This window comes from Archocentrus centrarchus, chromosome 4, assembly GCF_007364275.1.
Source record: "Archocentrus centrarchus isolate MPI-CPG fArcCen1 chromosome 4, fArcCen1, whole genome shotgun sequence".
In the NCBI taxonomy this organism is placed as follows: Eukaryota; Metazoa; Chordata; class Actinopteri; order Cichliformes; family Cichlidae; genus Archocentrus; species Archocentrus centrarchus.
In genome coordinates this window covers 16,503,375-16,524,038 of record NC_044349.1, presented here as the reverse complement: position 1 = coordinate 16,524,038, position 20,664 = coordinate 16,503,375, and the positions used below count along the sequence as shown (strand labels likewise).

The 20,664-nt window shown below is 42.3% G+C and overlaps 1 protein-coding gene across 6 annotated transcripts in view; it reads left to right on the top strand.

Annotated features, from left to right (window-relative positions):
• Positions 1 to 19,847, top strand: part of ephb3b (eph receptor B3b) — a 56,779-nt gene extending 36,932 nt beyond the window's left edge. The window contains exons 5-16 of one of the 6 annotated variants that reach the window (XM_030728143.1): positions 683 to 1,018; positions 3,275 to 3,399; positions 3,982 to 4,144; positions 4,544 to 4,652; positions 6,137 to 6,189; positions 6,356 to 6,478; positions 8,733 to 8,980; positions 9,517 to 9,732; positions 10,699 to 10,848; positions 11,183 to 11,382; positions 14,453 to 14,608; positions 16,754 to 19,847. In XM_030728143.1, coding sequence (XP_030584003.1) covers positions 683 to 1,018; positions 3,275 to 3,399; positions 3,982 to 4,144; positions 4,544 to 4,652; positions 6,137 to 6,189; positions 6,356 to 6,478; positions 8,733 to 8,980; positions 9,517 to 9,732; positions 10,699 to 10,848; positions 11,183 to 11,382; positions 14,453 to 14,608; positions 16,754 to 16,862 — 1,988 coding nt within the window. In that variant the 3' untranslated portion in view covers positions 16,863 to 19,847. Of the gene's footprint in view, positions 1 to 682; positions 1,019 to 3,274; positions 3,400 to 3,981; positions 4,145 to 4,543; positions 4,653 to 6,136; positions 6,190 to 6,343; positions 6,563 to 8,732; positions 8,981 to 9,516; positions 9,733 to 10,698; positions 10,849 to 11,182; positions 11,383 to 14,452; positions 14,609 to 16,753 lie in introns of all 6 variants that reach the window. The other 5 variants (XM_030728141.1, XM_030728142.1, XM_030728140.1 and 2 more) reach the window with 5 other exon arrangements.
• Positions 19,848 to 20,664: the final 817 nt, after the last annotated feature.

The following is a 20,664-nucleotide window of genomic DNA, read 5'->3' as shown; positions in this document are numbered from 1 at the left end:
ATCTCTGCTCACTTCTCTCTGCCCCACTATAGCCAGAAAGTGAAACCTTTTTTTTTTATAGTACTGTTGGCTCTATTAAGAGCAAACATGCACACGGAGGGATGAATTTATTCAAAAGTGAAGAGAGAAGATCCTTTTTTTTCTGTTGCTGGGGTGTGGGGCTGATTCTCCCACAGTGCAGTGAGAAATAAGGCTCCAGTAATTGGATAAGAATTGCCAAGACTCTGCCAATAGTTTGTCTTGCTCGTTGCCCCCAGCACTTTGCGTGCGTGCGCGGATGCACACACACACGCGCGCGCACACACACACACACACACACACACACACACACACACATGGTGGAAATAAGCATGCAATTCAAATTTGAACTCCTGTCCTCTTTTTTCTAAAGAACTGCTGGAACAGTCTCTTGTTAAAGTGGAAGAAAAAAATGTTCTAGTTAATGCATAAGAAATGGACTAATACCACAGCACAATGTTGATAGCAGCTTTGGAATAATGAATGTATGTGTGTAATGATATATAAACTGTGCTTTCCAATATAAATCTTTTGTCTATTGTCCTGATGTCTATGTGCTGTCACTGAGATAAATTTCTTTACACCTATTGTGCACGGAGATTGAATGCATTCTCATTCCAACCTATTTTCCTCATCTCATCCATGGTTTACCTTCCATTTGCAGCTGTTCCATCTGCCCCGCGCAGTGTCATCTCCAGTGTCAACGAAACCTCGCTCGTGCTAGAATGGAGTGAGCCACGTGACTTGGGCGGCCGCGATGACATCTTCTATAACGTCATCTGTAAGAAGTGTCTCCCTGAGCGGGGAATGTGTTCGCGATGTGATGACAACGTAGACATCTCGCCACGCCACCTGGGCTTGACCCAACGACGTGTAGCAGTCCGTAACCTACAAGCCCACACACAGTACAGCTTTGAGATCCAGGCAGTCAATGGCGTTTCCAACAAGAGCCCCTATGCACCCCAGTTCTCTGCTGTGAACATCACCACAAATCAGGCCGGTAGGTGCAGCTGCAGCATTGTGGCTACCTGGCAAAGATCAGTATTGATGTTGCATGCAATGCCAACTTTCAAAGGCTGGAAAAAGACACAAAAGAATGTCAAAGAATACACTGTGTGCCTAAGAAGCAGAGATCAATTTCTTGTATGCATGTAGGAGTATGTTACATATTTTTCCTTTGAACAGGGATTGAGAAGGAAAGCATTCTTCTGAATGAGCTTAGAAAGGGACCTTTTTCACACGCCCACAACATGCTCTGTACTAACACCACTGCAAATAGCAATAGCGAGGCAGTGTGTATTCAAAGTGTGGAACCTTTAGTATTCTAGCTGCCCACTGGTTCCAACCCACCGATCCTTCAGCTCACAGCAAAAACGGTAACTAGGCCAATGTAGCAATCGGTGCTGAGATGGTTTTTTTTTAAACCCATCTGGTATTTAAACAGAATGATGGAAGATACTATTGATAAGCTATGTGATGATATTAAATTAATAAATGTAGGTAGACTGTCTCTTTTGATCATTTTTGTGGTTACCCAGGGAATCTGGTTATTTTCATTGATGTGCTTTTACTCACCCCAGTTTCTCCAGTGCCGCTGAGCTTTCTCTATACTTTTTTTTAGTCGCGAGCTGATCTCTGCTGCTATGTTAAATTTGCTCTTTCGGCTGGCCTAGTCAACATTATTATTATTCCTTACTCCTCCCCCATCCCTTTTCCTTCTTTCCATGGCCTTGTCCTCCTCAACTTTAACCTTGTGTGCCTACTCCCAAAAGATTCTTTAGGAATGCCTTCTCTTTGTGGGTCTGGAACCCAAAGGCTCCACCAGCCCCATATGAGGGCCTCATTGTTTCATTGGGGGGGGTTGGCACTGGGCTGACAGGGACTACTGCCCACCCTTGGGCGCTTGGGGTCAGGTGGGTGCGGAGAGAGCAGTGAAGAGAAAGAACAGGGCAAGAGAGCATCAACTGTGATCAGATTATCCATTTGCGTAGTCCCAAGACCATCCCTGCATGTGCAGTCACCTTTTAAGAATCAAAATAAATACTGGGGTGGTGATAAGCCCCTGGGGCCACCTCCATGGTTACTTCAACGTCTCCTCCTGTAGGAGGGCCCCTAATCCCTTGGCTAGAGTAACCAGGGGATCTGCCTAGGAAGTATTGTCTTCTGAGGGAGTAAGAGAGACAAGGAGAAATGGAATGGATGGGACTTACAAGGAAAGGAAAGACTCAGGAAAGGGGAGGTGCAGACATGAGAAAGAAAGGGAAAAAAATAGAAGGTTGTCTGGTCTCCGAGACAGGCAGCGGGGTTAGACAGGAAATTCAATGGGGAAAGAAAGAATGAAATAATGTAAAAACGGGATGTAAAAGTTTCTAACAAAACCGGTGGTGTGAGGGAAATGAGATACACTGATCCAGGGATTTGTCTAAAGTGGATTCAGTTCAATATTGAATAATATTACTGTATTGCATTCACTTCACCGTCCTTTCCGACCAAAAGTGACAATAACACATCTGTCTTAGTTGGGTGGGACATGTTGAGATAAAGTTGTAAAGCACCACAACTTGGCCCAGACAGAGGGAGTGGATGGAGGGCTGTAGCGATGAAAAAGAAGACAAGAGTTGGAAAGGCCACTGAAAAAGCAAGAAACTTATATATTTATTTTTAAGGAAAGGTATCATAGATAGACAGTGGAAGTTATAAAATAAATGGAATGGGGTGGACTGAGAGGAGGAGGGGGTAAAGGACAAATATACACTTGCAAAAAAAGCAGAGTGATTCATGTACAGCACATAATGGGCATGATTTCTTCTACTTTTAATAGGAGGTAAAAAAGGAAAGCATGGTTCCTCACAAACATTTCCACTAGACTGTGGAGTAACAGTGTAGCACACTAATGAAGCAAGTAAACAGTTACATATGCGCAAAAATCTGTATGTGTCCTTATTCTTTAGCTTGCCTACAGTTAATGTATGACGGGAAGTACATGGACCTTATCCATCAGTACTGAAGTTTGATTCTCTTGCTATAGGAGAATTAGACATAGCCTTTCCTTTCCCTAGGACTCTGGGGGGGAGAATTTGAGCATTAGTGGGGAATGGCTCTGCATACTAACTACTGGCCAAAGCTTTTCACAAAGCTCACAGCTAAGACTGCATTCGGGCTTCTGTGGACAGACAAAGGGCACAGAACTTCAAAAGATGTAACACGAAAAACAATAAATAAAGTGGATTCCCCTTTTGTTTATTTTCCTGTGCAGCCCCCTCTGCAGTACCTACAGTTCACCTGATGGCGGCCACAGCGAGCACCATGAGCCTGTCCTGGCTGCCTCCAGAGAAACCCAACGGAATCATTCTGGATTATGAGATTAAGTACCATGAGAAGGTAAGCACCAATGTTAGCGAACGCCTGTAATTCAATCCAATTTCAATGACTAGCATGGTTTCTGTGCCATCTGTGTTTCTGTAAATGTGGAAAACAATGGGTCTGCTGATAAACACATGTTGGCTGTGAGGCTTCCCTTTCTTCTTATTCCACTCTTTCCATCTCTTTCTCTCCTCCCAATGCCTACCCATATTTCAGCAGTACTCCTTCCTTTTCTGAACCCCCCCCCCAAAAAAAAATAAAATAAATAAATAAATAAATAAAAATCCTCTCTCAGTCCATGCCTTAAAAGTTAGAAAAGTTAAAGAGTTTTCCTCGGGGAAAGAACACAGGCACTCAATATATATATTGTCTTCCAATGTCAGATTAACATACAAGCTATGATAAAGCTCTTCTTTTTCTCTCTCTCTCTCTCTCTCTCCTTTTCTTGTCTTATTTTTTATTTATCTATTTGTCAGTTTTTCCAATGTCCACATAGTTAAATTGGTAAACTGCTTCAAGCGGATCAGAGAAGGGATGGTGATGACCAGGGTTTTTTTTTTTTTTTTTGGAATTGTTGAATCACTGTATTTGTATGCGCAGGATCAAGGTGAGGCCATTGCCCATACCATGACTGCCCAACGGAGCAACGCCCGCATTGAAGGTCTTAAGGCTGGTACGCCTTATGTGGTCCAGGTCCGCGCTCGAACAGTGGCTGGTTATGGACGTTACAGCAGCCCAGCAGACTTCAGCACCAACCTGCAAAGTATGTTATTCCCGTGCCAGCTTCATTACCCATGGATATATTGGGATATGTGTAGCTTAAAAGCAATGCCTGTAAAATAGTGCTGTGCAAAGCTTATGGATGTAATGGAGTTTCAAAGGCTTATGGTGTTAGAAGCCAATATGCCTAAAAAAAAAAAAAAAAAAACACTGAAATTCTTGTAGATAAACTGACTTATGATTTGATGAAAATCTGTCCCTATCTTATAGGCATCACTGTAAAGTCTTTTAAAAAAGGATTTTCAGATTGTTCTCCATTCAGCTCAATAAAGCCTGAGGAACACAGTCTTGGATATGCATGTGTTGATTTAGATTGCAGCTAGTTTGATGATTGCTTGCAACAACTAACTAACTAACCCCTTTCTCTCTTTGACCCTTAAAGCTGACCCTCCAAAGTCCTTGCAGGAGCAGCTGCCACTCATTGTTGGATCAGCCACCGCCACCTTAGTCTTCATCATTGCAGTTGTGGTCATCGCTATTGTCTGCCTCAGGTGAGAATCTCGCGACTAAAACAGCAAGGCTTACAGAAACATTTGTGCCAAATGTTTTTGCGTCAAGTTGAAAAAAACACTGAGATAGCTTCAAATGTCAGCTTTGTTTGCTTGTCCTCCAAACCGCCCCAGAACAGTCTCAGAGGATTGCTTTGCCACCTGTGAGCCCACTGAATGCCAGATTAGCCTTCTGAATCTGTGAATAGTAAACAGCTTTGGCCAAAATGCTACTTTGCTCAGTGGAAACAGCATGGTGGAGCAGCTGTTGGGCCTGATAGGCCTGCCCTCACGGCCCAGCACTCAGAATCAACTGTGCGGTTGCCCGACCACAAAGAACCCAGATGCGCCCCTGTCTGCTGAGCCCAATTGACTGGGAAGATGCGAGTGGCTGCTCGTACCTTTCAAAAAGTCTGACACTGCATCAGCTGGGTCTAACCACACTTTATCCTTATGCCATTCATTTGTCAAGCAGAAAATGCTGTGCAAGGGGGTCTATATGTGTGAGAGGTTGGCACCCACTGCTGACTGGTGCCCACTTGGGTGCTCTCCACAGGCCAGTTCAGGCAGCTGCTGACAAGCGTGGGCATCGGTCATGCTAGACTGAATAATAATCTCCCTGGATCCCCCTTCTTTTCTTTCTCCCTCCTGCCTCTTCGCTCTCTCTAATTTTCACACCGCTACATTGTGTCTCTCTCAGGGTCTTGGCTTAGCCACCGCTCTGACTGCTACAGAAGAAGGAGAAAATAGAAATACAAAATACACAGCTACGGCATATACCAGAATAAAATTAGAATTTAAAATAAGATGCAAATCACCATCGGGTATTTTTTGCCCCGGTTACTGGTTAGACAACAAAGGAAGCACATTAACATGTCATTTCAACAACCCCAGCCCGTATCCAACCCCACACCCCAACCCCACTGGTGTGAAAGGGACAGATGCAGGAGTTTGAGGATACAGAAACTGAGAGACATAAGAGTAAATAAATTAATAAAAATGGAAAAAGAGATTGACAACCAGAGAGCAAGATCCATAAGGACAAAATACGATTCAGATTGAATTGAAATGCGCAGTGTGATGTCTGTGGGGCGAGGAAGGCGAGACAGCTGAGCTTGCTGTTTGAGTCTGCTTTTGTCTCGGTTGCTCATTTTGGGGGGGGGGGGGGTACCGAGAGTGAATGGCTTTCACTTGCTGCTTCAAACAATGGTATGATATCCTTTTGTTTACACTTGCGTTACAGTCCCCGCATATGAATCATTTTACCACTAGGCATTAATACAATCTTTATCAGTGTATCCCTTGCTTCCAGTGCAAAAAGACTACACATATTTACCAAGCCACATCATAGCGTGACTACATCTCATGCTGCAGCTAGGCATTATTAGGCATCTGTTTTCTCCTCTTGCCTTTGTTCCTCGGCAGAATTTGTGCCCCACTGTTTGGAGACCACGTGACTCAGTTTGTGTTTTCATCTTTCTCAACAGAAAGCAGAGAAATGGTTCAGAGTCGGAGTACACAGAGAAACTGCAGCAGTACAGTAAGTCTCTTTGCTACGATCACTTCCCTGTTCCAACAGCAGCGTATCAGTGTTTCTTGCTTTTATCAAAAATGATTAGATAAATATTATATTACATATTTATTGCTCAGATTTCATTTGGCAATGTAGATTCACTTTCCTGTTCTTGCCACTGAATCCCCGATAGTAACGCCGGGAATGAAAGTCTACATTGACCCCTTCACCTATGAAGACCCCAACGAGGCAGTGCGCGAGTTTGCCAAGGAGATCGATGTGTCCTGCGTGAAGATCGAGGAGGTCATTGGCGCAGGTAACCCACCAAAGCTCCTGAGCTACAGGGGGAAGACTGCTAGTCACCTCCAGGCCATACCATTAGAGGACTTCACACCAAGCGGTACTTTCACTCAATTCATCGCTAGCCCTATTCTTGCTCGCCTCCCTACCGCACTCGTCACCTCTTAGGAACGTCTTTTTAAAAATATTTTTAGTCTTCCAGATGTCGAGCACTTTCCTGTGTTTAAAGCATTACTAGCTGTGTTTTCTTTAAGTTAGCGTGACTCACAGTTGTAGCACCCCTACGTTTACCACGCCATGTGCGTTTAGAGTAGTTTTAATACCTTTTGTATGGTAGATTATTGTTTCACCCAAAAATTAAATCCAATCCTGGAGTTGGAGCAGTTCAGTATATCGCAATTGATTTTTTTTTTTAAGTTAGAGTCATCGCTAACTGATTAAAAATCTTCTTGAAGCTAATGGAATCAAATTTCAGACAATGCGAGACCGCAGCCCCATACAGACAGGATTTATTTCTCTAGAGGAGATTTTAATCCTGCTTGAGTCGTGTATGTGTGAGTCTTCTCATATCTTTTCCAGCATAAATTCCAACCCTGATTATTTTTTCTCATCTTTGCACACTGGTTGACCCTTAGTGTGTATAGATAAACACTTCTTTTTTTTCTTTTTTTAAATTCTTTCATACCCTTTTGCACTACTGTGCACATCAAAACTAATACAAAGGCAAACTCGGAATTTAAGAAGATGGGACCCAGGAAAGGGTGTGAAAATGTGCTGTAACTGCTGTAGCTCACCGTGTCGGTGCTGGTTCTGTAAAACACAAACACAAAATTTTTAACTTGTGTATATGATGAAATATAGAGAGATTTACTGGCCAGTGATAGCCTTAATCAGTATTGTGTGAACTTGCAAGGGCTTGAATGTAATGGATATGTACTTTAGAGGACTTGAAGTCCAGCACTTTCGCACTAAGTGGGTTTGTGTGTGTAAGCTTGGGGAATTCCTGTCTCCAAGGGCCATGGCTAATATTCATCTGTTGTACTCTTCTACAGATTTAAATCTGTCTGGATGGGGCATAAGATTTTAAATTGTTCCAAGTCCAGGATTGGCTGTCTGTGACCCTGCCCATTTTTTAATATCCGGCGAACCTCTTAATTAAGAAGTGGATTTTTACTGGATCATTATGTTTGACCTTTTTTTTTCCTAGTACTCACACCTTTTCCACTGTGTGGTTGTATTCCCTTAGAAACCCTTCTTTACCTGATGTTGTAGAAAGTGAAATATTTTATGTATTTGATACATTTGACAGTTATATCTCTGCCTAAAAGCTACAGGACTGTGCCATGTGAGGTTGAGATATTTTAGCATATGTTTCTGAGCCAAAATGGAGGACGTTGTGATGGCAGAGATGGGAATCCCTTACCACTGCTTCTGCTACTACCATTACTACTACTACTACTACTACTACTACTACTACAACAGCTCTTCTACTGCTGAAGCTACTTCTAGAAACCCTCGCTCCCCAGCATTCGCCTTTAAAGTGACAATCCGTCAACCCCTGTCTTCCCTTTCCCCTTCCTCTCCTCTACCCCTTCCTCAATCATCCCTCCATCCCCTCAACCCTTGCCCTTCCTTCCCCAACTTCCCCCACTTTGTCACCTTTGCACCCGTGTTGACACATATCACTTTCATCACCTAATTTTTTCTCGCTTCTTGCACACGCTTGGTGTAGAGTGTAAACATAAAGCGTCCACAACCCCCAAAACCCCCAAGCTTCTGTCTCCACCCATCTCTTCCTCCTGTGCTCACTTCTCCAGCCACTCCGAAGCTTAGCACCATCCCCCGATCCTTGACCCTTTTTCCTTTATTGCCCTGATAACATTACCCAACTTTACCCTAAAAATGTTATGCTTTTTTTCAGTTCTATATTGTTTCACATTCCACCATTATGCCTCTCACTCACCATGTTTTTTTTCTTTTAATCTGTAAGTTAACAGTATAAAGTCACTGTATGCTTCCCCTTACATCACAATCCCTTAAGACTGGCCTAGAGTCCTGGCTTCTCTTGCAGTTCCCCCTGTGCCACCCTGCCCCCAGCTACCCTTCCCTGGCTCCTTGGTTCTAACCAGTTAACTGTCCCTTCTTCCCTCTTTCCCCCCCACTCTCCTCCACTCTTCCGTCATGCCTCTCTTCCCTCCCTGTCTTTCTCTCTGTCTGTCCATCTCTCCTCTTTTGCTGTTTTTCTGGCTGTCTCACCTGGGCTCTCACAGGAGAGTTTGGGGAGGTGTGTCGTGGTCGCCTAAAGTTGCCTGGGCGCCGGGAGATCATCGTAGCCATCAAGACTCTCAAAGTGGGCTACACCGACCGCCAGAGGCGAGACTTCCTATCTGAAGCTTCCATCATGGGCCAGTTCGACCACCCCAACATTATCCGTCTGGAAGGTGTGGTCACCAAAAGTCGTCCGGTGATGATTGTGACAGAGTTTATGGAGAATGGGGCACTGGATTCTTTTCTAAGGGTAAGACATACCAGAATAGCTCTAATCTTAGGTACTCTATATAAAATGTGATTTTATGAGTAATGCAATACTACCCTGCAAATAAGCCAATCCAAATCTGCTAGATTTTTGTTTGTAGCTATCTCACTGGCTTTGGAGCCTTTAAAGGTTTTCTTAAGTGCAGCTGCAGAGCCCACTATGCCCACTATCTTACAAATCCTGTATTCTGGCAGTTGGTGACATTTACAGAGCTCAGTCTCCAGTGAATCTCTGCCTCAAAGTCACATCTCACACTGTCTGCCAGAGAAAAGGGGATGATACAATGAGATAATAGAGTGGAAGAATATAGCATGGGCAGGTAGAAAAGAGAGAGACATTACAGTGTGAAATGACAGGAGATTAAAGATAAATATGGAAAAAAGTGGAAAACACTGAAAATAGAAAGACAGGTCAAACGATAAAAGTAAACAAGAGACATACATACTGTTTGTTCCTTTGAACATGCACCATTGATCTGCAATGCAATTCAGCCACGTCACTCTCTTTTTCTTTGCTAGCTCAATGATGGGCAATTCACGGTGATCCAGCTGGTTGGCATGCTCCGTGGGATTGCAGCAGGCATGAAGTACCTGTCAGACATGAACTACGTGCACAGAGACTTGGCCGCCCGTAACATCTTGGTTAACAGTAATCTAGTGTGTAAGGTATCTGACTTCGGCCTATCTCGTTTCCTCGAGGATGACCCTACAGATCCAACCTACACCAGCTCACTGGTGAGTTAGTGTTTTTGTATGTGCATACATGTTTAAAATCAGTCTGTGTTTAAATAAGTTACGTATATTGTTTCAACATCAATCCATTATAGTTCATTTTCATTTTTTTTAATCACTTTATACAATATCCGCCCAGTCTGTTCCCACAAGATTCGACCGTTATGGTTGCGAAAAAGTTTTTTTCTTGTCATTGTGGCTTAGAGGGTATGGAAGGGTAGATTAAAGGGTGGAATGGAATATGCAGCTGGATGCATGGAAGAATATGTAAAATTTAAAAGTACCTCCGAGGTATGCAGTTGTTACACCTCAGATTTCCAGAGATGTTACAATATCCTTTGCTGACAAATTGGCAAAGGATTTTGGCAAAGCGACAAAGCAGTTTAAGATTTATGTCTAAAAGGGTATACTGAGGATAACTGACCTATAAATATGAACTCTGGTATAAAGATAACTGAGTTTGTGTCTTTATTTATCAGATTTTTTTTAACAGCCGAGCAGCTCGCTCTTTTTTTCTTTGCCACTCAACTATGATTTGGGATGATTTAAAAGTCATTAACAAGCCATACACCCTGTAAAGTAAAGCAAAAACAAAAGAAAAAGCACAGAACGATGTCAGGAAGGTAGGATGGCAGGACGCAGTTGTGTTAACTTTTTTTTACTGACTCTAAGACACACTGCTAGCACCAGACAGCAATTGTCTATTATAAAGTAGTTACATGAAAAGGATTTACATTTAAGGCCCTTAAGTTTCACCTGTTTGCACGTATCATTTCTCTGTAAACGTGTGTTTAACCTTGTGTGTATGCGGTGTTTGGGTTCTATGGCATGCACCCATCTGTTGTGCATCAGCGTTTCCCTTAGACTGTATTTCTCACCCTCTCTTTCCCTCTTGTATGTGTGTGACTCTGTGTTTGTGCTCCATCTCTCCAGTATTTCATGCTCACCTACTCATTCGCATATCCACAGGGAGGGAAGATCCCCATTCGCTGGACGGCTCCGGAGGCAATCGCCTACAGGAAGTTCACCTCTGCCAGCGATGTTTGGAGCTACGGCATTGTCATGTGGGAAGTAATGTCATATGGCGAGCGACCGTACTGGGACATGAGCAATCAAGATGTAAGCGCTTAAGAGAATTTATACTTCTATATACGTGCTGCACACACAAACTTATGAATCCTTAAAAAATTGTTCTTCCATCCATGTAGAAAAGCTATTTTTTTCTCTCTACACACCCACCCACAGCTACCACTTCTGCTGGCCTTTATTTCTGTGTTTAACCAAAGCCATTTTTTCCTTCTTTATCTCTGAATTCCATAATCTCCACCATTCATTCACTCCCGCCTTGATGTTTTTCATCGACCCATCTCGCTCTCTTTGCATTGTCTTCCCTCCCTCTGCACCACACTTTGCAATTTGAAGTGATTGGGGTTTCTCTGTTGTCCTTCCCTAGGTGATAAATGCCGTGGAGCAGGACTATCGACTGCCCCCACCCATGGACTGCCCGACAGCTCTGCACCAGCTCATGTTGGACTGCTGGGTGAAAGAAAGGAACCTACGACCTAAATTCACCCAGATCGTGGCCACGCTGGATAAGCTTATTCGCAATGCTGCCAGTCTCAAAGTAGTCACCAACAGCACACAGTCCTCAGGGTAAGTCTTAATCATAGTATGATATAAAAAAACATGTTGGTCATATTAAATTAAGAATCAGTATGAAGACCGTGTCAAGCAAAGCTTTAAAGTAAATGCTTGTTTATGCTGAGAAATGGGCTATTATAGGAGACTTTAACTGGAATTATGTTGTTCCAAATGCCCCTGAGGGCTCTTGTTAAGTGTAATGTTCAGTGCATTAATAATGTATAATTATGGCCATACCATAATGGATATAAGTGATGACTGCTTTCTAAAAGTTCTTGCTTTTCCAAAGTCACATGGTGGAACAGATTTGTTAGGCTCTCGTGGTGTAATATAATAATATGAACATTCAGTCCGTTTACTTTATTGAATTAAGGCACTAGGTCAGGTTTTCATTTGCACCTAGGGTAGAGAACTCTGCAAATATTCCTTATCTAAGTTTATATAGTGCGTGTGAATATTTTTTGAATCATCTGCAACAGTCTTTTTTGTTGTTATTAAGTCCACATATCTTCTTGTTCAACTCTTTAGTTTGCACAAGCTTAGGCTAAGTCATTATGCAAATCCAAATTACCACTGCTCAATACGGACCTTGAAAAGCAGCTCCTTCACCAACTGGGAGCTCCGTGTGTCACATCTACATTTAGCTGAACTATCTTTCTGTCCAATTGGTTTCTTGGAAAGAATTTGGAGAACAGGAAGTGGCAGAGGCGGTGCAAAGCTGATGGGGCTGACCTACCTATCTGTCTCTACATCAGGGTCTTTCTGTCTTGAGGGAGGGACAGAGACAATCCTGGGTTGTGCTCAAGGGGGAAACCAGGGTCTCGGTTGGCCACAGGAGCGACGCTCTTAGAAGATTAAGCTTGCGGTTAATTAGCCCGATTAAGGCGATGCAAAAAAGAGATGAGAGTGCCTTTTAATTAGCCACTAACGAGATTTTAAATGGGCCAGCAGAGAGGTGGCCTCCTGCCGATAGACCTAACAAGGGAGGAGTGAAAGATGTTACAGTCGTCCTGGTCGGCACTGAAGGGTGGCTGGAGGTTAGCTAACGCTGTCTGACATAGAAGTCTTTGGGTGCGTGAATTTTATATGCCTGACTTGACTGAATATTTGCCCGTATGTATAATGAGCTTTGCTACTTCCAGCACCATTGTCGCAGTGATTTCTAGACTTTTCTACAGCTTAGCCAGTTAGAGAAAAAAAAAAAGGAAAACAAAAAGAAAAATAAATCTCCTTAAAACAATGACTATATAAAAGACTGAACCACTGACTAAGCCTTTTGAAAAGAAAAAATGCAGCAACTGTTATTTTTTATGAATTTAGGTTTGACTTGTGGCGTCTCACTAGCTAGCTCACAATATTATCCAGCCTTCCTGCTGTGTTGTGCTTGTGGCTCACATGTGGCCAGCATAAGTCTGGACCCTTTTGAAGCCAACTTTACAGGAGGACCAACAATACTCCATTAAGAGAAGCCAGAGTCGTGTGTTAACGACAGCCCAAGGGCTTGGATGCCCAAGCACAGGCCTTATTAAAAATCACTCCATCTACACCACTCAATGGAGCCTCTGTATCACTGTTATTAACTCCCCCTTCCATGTGTTTTCTCTTTCCCCTCTCTTTCTCTGTCCATTCCTTTTAATTGTTAATGAATCTAATGCCATCAAAAAGGATGACAGGGATCAACGGAGCAGAGAGGAGGGGAGACAGTGGTGCTCTTTCTCTTTTCTTGCTCCCACCCTGTTTCTTCTCTTTTACATCCCAGCCATTCTCTCCACCTCCACCTCCTCTCTTGTTCATCTGCTGCACTTCGGTCTGAGTTGTTGCACTGTTTTATTAAAACTCCCAAGGTGGCCCCTCTATCTGCAGCATTGATCAGCGCAGGAGATTAGGTTCTTTTTTCTTTTTTTTTAAAGGCCTTTTGGGGCTGTCAGCAGGTGTGCAGGAACATGCAAAGTGCCCTCCGACACGTTTTCGTGTGCAGACGGGACATTTGAGCGAAGCGTTACGAAACTAAACACATTCATGCACTGTCAAACACACATGAACTATGAGTTTGTGAGTCATTTCTTCCAGAGTCCATAGCATTGTGAGTCAACCCTAATGTGAAACCGCACACACATGTGAATGACATCTGTGTTTACATTCAGCAGATATGTTTTTCTCTTTTCATAAATCATTTTTCAAAAATCTTTCCACCTTTGTAAAATTGTGTTGCACACAGTACATCATTTTATGCATTGGAATACAGAAACAGCATGTGCTTAAAGATTCAGATGCACTTCTGTAATTATGCACTGAAAGGCATATGGCTTCTAGCCTGCTGTTTAAGCTCATGTTCTCACAGCCAGCTGAAATTTGATTTGAACTGACCAGAAAAACCACACAGAATCCAATCTTTCCAGATCAGATTTAAACCACATTTGTAGGTGGTTTAATAGTGCAACTCAGTACAACCACACAGATTGAATTTCAAGTTGTTGTTTTTTTTTTTCTCCTCTCTCTCATCAGGCCCCAAACAACACACTGACATCTCATTGCAACAAAACGAACGCGAACCAAAACACAAAGAGAGAGCTGTTCAGATATTTCTAGGTTTTCATGAAGAAAGCACATTCTGCATTATTATTATTATTATTATTATTATTATTATTATTATTATTAATATTATCACTGATGCTGCCAGGCAGGTGAATTCTTGACTAAAATAAACTCCACTTGGTTAGTTTGAACACTTGTTGCTGTAATGGGGTGATATAAGCTAGATTTGATATAAGCTCTGTGAGTACACGTGACCTCCCCTCACCAGCTGTTGCGCCAACATCCACCACCCAAGCCTCCAGCCAGTCTCTCCACAGTCATAACTTGCTCCTCACCCATCCTGTACATGCCCCAGCCCCCTGCACACAACTCGTAACAGAGGAGACGAGAGGAGAGGGGGAGAAAAGAGGAGGAGAGAAATGGAGAGGTGGCGCTCAGCGGGGGGCCTTTGGGGGTGAGGTTGGCCGGTAGAGGCGCGTAGAGTGACGACCTTAACCCTCTCTCTCTGTTTCTCTTTCTCTCTCCTCCCTCCCCGTCCCCAATGTAGGGTATCTATGCCCTTGCTTGACCGCTGTGTGCCAGACTATACCACTTTCACCACTGTGGGGGACTGGCTGGATGCCATCAAGATGAGCCGCTACCGTGACAACTTTGTCAACGCAGGATTTGCTTCGTTTGACCTGGTGGCCCAGATGACAGCAGAGTGAGTGGAGCTACTCAGGTCTACAGTGACTGAGTGGACTGAGTTTCATAGTCAAATTAGTGCTATGCCGTGGCTTTGATAAATAACTTAAATATGATAAGACTGATAAGATGTGGAAAAGTGATCTCTGAATCGACTCAGATATCAAATAATAGGAATATGAATAACGATGCATTACATCAATATTTACAAATTTATATTTGTTGTGGTATGAACAATCCTCTGTTTGTGTGCTGTGCACACACATGCCATGGAAGATGTTAGACTCAGTGGCAACACAACTTAAAAGAGATGAGAAAATGATTATATGGGAGAATTAAATTATATGCTTTTGTTTGGTATTGGTTGATCAGGATATTTTTACTGTAAAATGCTTTTCTTTGGATTTTTTTTATAGAACGATACTTCATCGCCCATTTTAGAAGCAAACAAATCAAATTACCCAATTTCACAGTACAGTAGCCTATAATTTTTAAGCAAACTCTTGCGGCTGTTTCCTTAACTGCAATTATATTCTGCTTTTGTCATGTTTACAAACAGGAAATGATGTAATGGAAACCACTAAAATTGCAGGCCAGTGATGATCAAATAAATGAATTAGGATTATAATGATAAATAAATCATTCTCATTAGGTGCATAATAGGCAGTGGAGGTGGGAGTAATTTGTTTCAATTTGGCAAGGCTGACAGGTGTGGTGTACTGTGCCTCTCTGTTGCCCTTAATGGCCAGTAATTCCTCTAATGGTGCCCATTTATTATCATTTCATCCTCTGTCACTGTGCTGATGGGGTTGGCAAAATATATAAAAAAACTAAAAAGCACTATTTGTTTGTGTGAAGTTATGGTGACTCTAATATAGCTTTGGAGAGGACAGGTGTGCGCTCTGGACGTGCGTATCTGCATATGTGTTTAAGTGATAGGCTTAACTGTACACCTTTGTTTTTGAAACCCTTAGTTGGAGTCTTTGTGTCTGTATGTTATATTAGATGAGAAGGGAGAGGATGCATACAGAGGCAGAGCACTGATGGTCAGCTAATCATTCCCCCAGACTATGTCTGTGTTCTCCTCAGCTATTATATTAGAGTATATCTACACATACTCACACCAGCATTATTGACATATACTGTGTATATGGCCACTTTATTAGGTATAACTTGCTACTACCTGGTTGGATCCTGTTTTGCCTTCAGAACTGACTTTGTAGCATAGATTCACCAAGGCCCATGCTGACATAATAGCATCACACAGTTGCTGCAGAGCTGTCTGATGCGCATCTTTGATGCAAATTTCCTGTTCCACCACATCCCAAAGGTGCACTGTTGGATTGCAATCTGGTGACTGTGGAGGCCATTTGAGTACAGTGAATTCATTATCATGTTCAAGAAGCCAGTTTGAGATGATCTGAGCTTGGTGACATGGTCATCTTCTGCTGGAAGCAATCCATCCCTCTGTGACTGTGGTTATAAAGGAATCGACTTGGTCAGCAGCAACACTCAGTCTGTGGAGTTAAAATGATGCTCAGTTGGTACTGAGGGGCCCCAAAGTGTTGTTTGTTTTATAAGCTCCAAAGAATGCTGTGAACTTAAAAGTGGGCAAGTTAAAAGTGGAGCTGCCTGCTGTGGCAACCCCTTGTGAATAAGGGAGCAGCCGACAGGCTATTTATGAGCTGAGAAATCTGCCTGATATTCTGTGACGAAAACCTTTTGCTTCGTCGTTCCCCTGTTTTTCCAGCCAAGTGACAGACTGGAATGGACTCTGTAAAAGTCTGCCACCTGCCAGACAGTAGCTAAGTTTGTGCTTTAATCATTAACTGTGATTAAGGCTGTTTGACTCACATCCTCTTGCCCACCTGCTGGGTAACAAAGATATCATGCATTAAGACTAACACTCAGTATAGCTAGATAAGTGTTCCCATTTTGTTACCATCCTCTCAGGAAACCATTTTATGGGCGATTGCCAAGGTGAGGACTATCCGTGTTCCCACCTGGTCGAGTGCGTGTTCATTTGTGGTGAACAGTGAAATTTGCACTTCAGCTTCATGTGATGTTTTCCTTCTTTTATTTATTTTTTTTATGACTGAGCCACCTGTTCTTATTTTTCCTTCTTTTTTTTCTTTTTTAAATTCTTCTTTCTTCTCACTCACAGGGACCTGCTGCGGATAGGGGTAACATTGGCTGGCCATCAGAAGAAAATTCTTGGTAGCATTCAGGACATGAGACTACAGATGAACCAAACACTTCCTGTCCAGGTGTGAGTGAGAAGACACACAAACCGATGCAGTCGAAGGACAGCCAGACAGAAAAAGGGGGAGAAACTGTGCCAGAGATTGCCACTGGAAAAACCCTAGCTGCCTGACCCATCTCTGCCAATTAGACACTATGAAACTGGCTTGCAGTGCCTCTGAATATTTTTTTTTCTTTATTTCATTACCACTTACATTTCCTGTTTCTGCATTTTTGTTAGTCTTCTTTTTCCATCCAATCAGAGCTTGTGTGTTTTTGAAAAAGGAGATATAATTAACCCCCTTATTACCTACGCGTGCCTCACCAGCTCTGGAGTGAGTTGATGTTTGCATGCATATGCGTTGTAGTGAAGTTGGCCTTAGTCCTGTCACTTAAATGTCACACTTTTATCCTCACACAAGCGCCCCTCCCCTTGATTCCTGTTCCCAGCTCTGCTGGATGATCTATGTAGGAAAGAAGGAAAACCCTTGTATAAGAAAAAGTGATCAAGTTTTTTTTACATATAACAAAAATCAAAACAACAAAAAAAAAAAGAAGTGTTTCAGACCACAGGAGAGAGAGAGAGGACAATTTTTTTCCTTGCTAGAAGTTGTTTTATTGTGCACGTGTGTTGTTCTCCATCTTCATATTGAAGGTGTGTTATCTAAAAGGGCACTTGCTGGAAAAGGGGTGAGGTGGTGGAGGAGGGGGATATGATGGGCTGCAGTCAAAGGTCAAGAAGAAGACAGAGGTCAGAAAGGAAGGACACCTGTTTTGGGTGCTGGATCCTCAGTAGTTCAGCAGATGACCTCTTCACTCTGACCCGAAGTGACTCAGGATAGTTTCCCAGCTTGGGAACGCCTGCTCATCAACTATGTTTTACACCTTTGTTTTGTTACTTTTGTTTGTCCACACCACAGTTTTTTTGTTTGTCTGATGTTTGTTTAATTTTTTAAATGTTTTGCTTTCTTACTCATTTTTTTTTTTTTTTGGGAGATTTGTGGTTTCAGAACGGCTGGTCAGCCTGAAGTGGATACTTGAGCGGGGGGAGACGAGGACTGTGGCAACAAAATAGAAAGACCCTTTTGGCCTTTTGTGTGCATTTTTGTATGTCTGTGTGTGCGCATGTGGATTTGTATGTGTGAATAAGTGTGACTGGATGTGTGGGCGTGTCGAGTTGCACACAAATATACTGTACAATACAGCTTCTGCTATTTGCCACCATGGAGAATTTACGCATGAACTGAACTGTGATAAGGAGCAAATATATCTGAAACACTTATGCTATATTCTGTGGACAACTGTTCAAACATTCTTTTTTTTATTGAATCCAAAAAAAATGGACTTTGGACATACACACGTATATATATATATATAAAATTATATATATATGCATCATGCAGAAACTGAAGACAACCATGACGGACACTTTAATTTCTACTTTCTATTATGTGGGTTTAGAAATAATCAAAATCCTTGTTTTAATTTCTTGACGTCCTGCCCTATGTATTTATTTGTACCTCACCCGCCAACCCACATGCCCCAACAACACCCAGAAGGACTTTAGGTCGTTTGGGGACTCGGAACAATCAGAAGGAAAGAGAAACTCCAAGAGGATTCACCTATTGAATTGATGATTATTAAACAAAGGAAATTGCATAATTGGATATTGTATTTTTGTTGTTGTTCTAAACAGCCTGTACATGTTTTGTAACAAAAAATAAGATAAATAACAAAAGAAAAATGGTGTTTTGACAAAATGGACATACTGTTGTGAAATGTTTGATTTAGAGCAAAAGAGAAAAAAATAATAATGGAAAGCAAGAGAAAATAAGGAAGAAGAGGGAAAGTCAGGAAGTAGGGTGGAAGAGTTGAACATCACCTGGGGTAAGATTACTGGTAATAGCATCTCACCTTCTCTCCAAACAATGTTGTCTGAATTGTCAACTTACCATAGGTGTGTTTAAGTTGTTGTGTGCCATGTAAACGAGATATTAAGCTTCCCAAATCTGTACCTTATCGTCTTCCAGGCACATTATTGTCAGTCCTGAAAATCACTCAAATGTACTCAAACCCATCTTACAAAGGACTGTTATTATTAGGGAGCAGGTCCAGAGACATTGTGTCACATTAGTCAGCAACCACCTGCCAATCATTTCAGCTCCCTAAGAGGTGGAGCTCCGTGACATGACGTGCGCTGCCCGTCCCTACAAAAGGATACTCACGAGAGCCGTCAGAGGTGAAACCTGTCGGTCATTGTCACTTCAAATCTTGGAGCGGCCGATCAGGTCTTGCGAGGATATGAGCATGCAGCCGGCGCAGACACAGGGCAAGCTGACCTATCATTAGAGCTCTTCATTCCCTGTCTGTCCTGTAATCATCCTGTTTCAGCTCATGCTGCTGCATGATTAGTACAGTGCAAGATCAACAGCCCAGACATGCAGCAAAATCTGCAGCCCCTTTCATTGTAGCTGATAGCCACAATTCTGAGATTTCACAAGCTGCACTTCTCACAGGGAGGTATTTGAAGTTAGTGGAATAGAGATCCAGAAGGTGCATCACTGGTGATACCTTCCAAACAGTGTCAATATTTTTTTGGTTTGGAGCTGATCAATGCAATATGTCAATATTATTCCTAAGGTTTGTAAGACTAACATGATGTTAGTGACCGTGCAGTGTGCCAACTCCTCACATGTTCCTTCAAATGAGGAGGATATGCAAAACAGCAATGTGTTCCTGATTTTGCATGTTTCCATTTCATTCCATATACACGTTTTCACTACTGCTAGTACACTCTATTAAGGGCTTACTAACATGTAACAGTTGTAATTTTAAATTCGTTTTCACCAAGGTCGCCAATTCGTATTCGATATCATGGCTCAGGCATGTCAGTATTAGCGGACAAGACTCGCTAACATTGAGTAGAATCTGTTGTCTGTTAGATGAGCACTTTTTTTTTGTTTCCTGGAAATCTCTTTTGCACAATTATATTGTTTCCCCTCTGATGCAAAACACCAGTTTATTGAAAACGAGCAATAGACATTGAGAAATGACAGAAGCAGAGCAGAATTAATGGACTCATAGTCTCACTTTTTCAAGGTTTCCTACCATACGCTTCCTCCATTGGCTCAATCACTCAGCTTAACCCCACTGTTGTCAACTCGTATGGTGCCAAACAAGACACAGCTGATGGGCATAAAAATCTAGAACACAGGGAATAAAGGAGCTCAACAAAATCAGATGGCAGACATGCCTAATCATGAAAAATGACAGTTTGGAGCTTGCATGAACTCTTGATGAGGTGCACATGGTGTTCCGGGGCCTGGAGTTGGGTTCACCAAAGTTAACCGGCCATGAGTGATGAGCTCAAATGGCAGCGCTGCACATATTTAAAAGATTAAACCGTCGCCACATCAACGCAAACAATTAATCTTTAAGTGGATTGTTCACACGTTCAGGAGAGTGTTTCATATTTAACATTGCTGAGAGGAAATAGCTTTCTCTCCTGTGTTCTTTGTTCATTTATCAGACTTTATGATGCTGAAATTGAGATAAACTGGTACATTTGTGTGTGCGTGAGCATGCGTGCGTGTGACCATATGCTAGAAAAGTATTGTCATTTTTTACAGAATCAGTTTGATCAACAGAGATGGGGCTTTGTCGGTTATCTCTTTGTGTGCCACACGGATTTAAACTGTCCAAACATTCCTGCCTTTCTTTGCATTTTACATCATCCACCGCACATTCACCCACCTTCTCCTAAACCCACCTCACTTTAAAAATCTTTAGCTTTTTTTCTTCAGTTGTGTTTTGAATAAATATATACAGTACTGT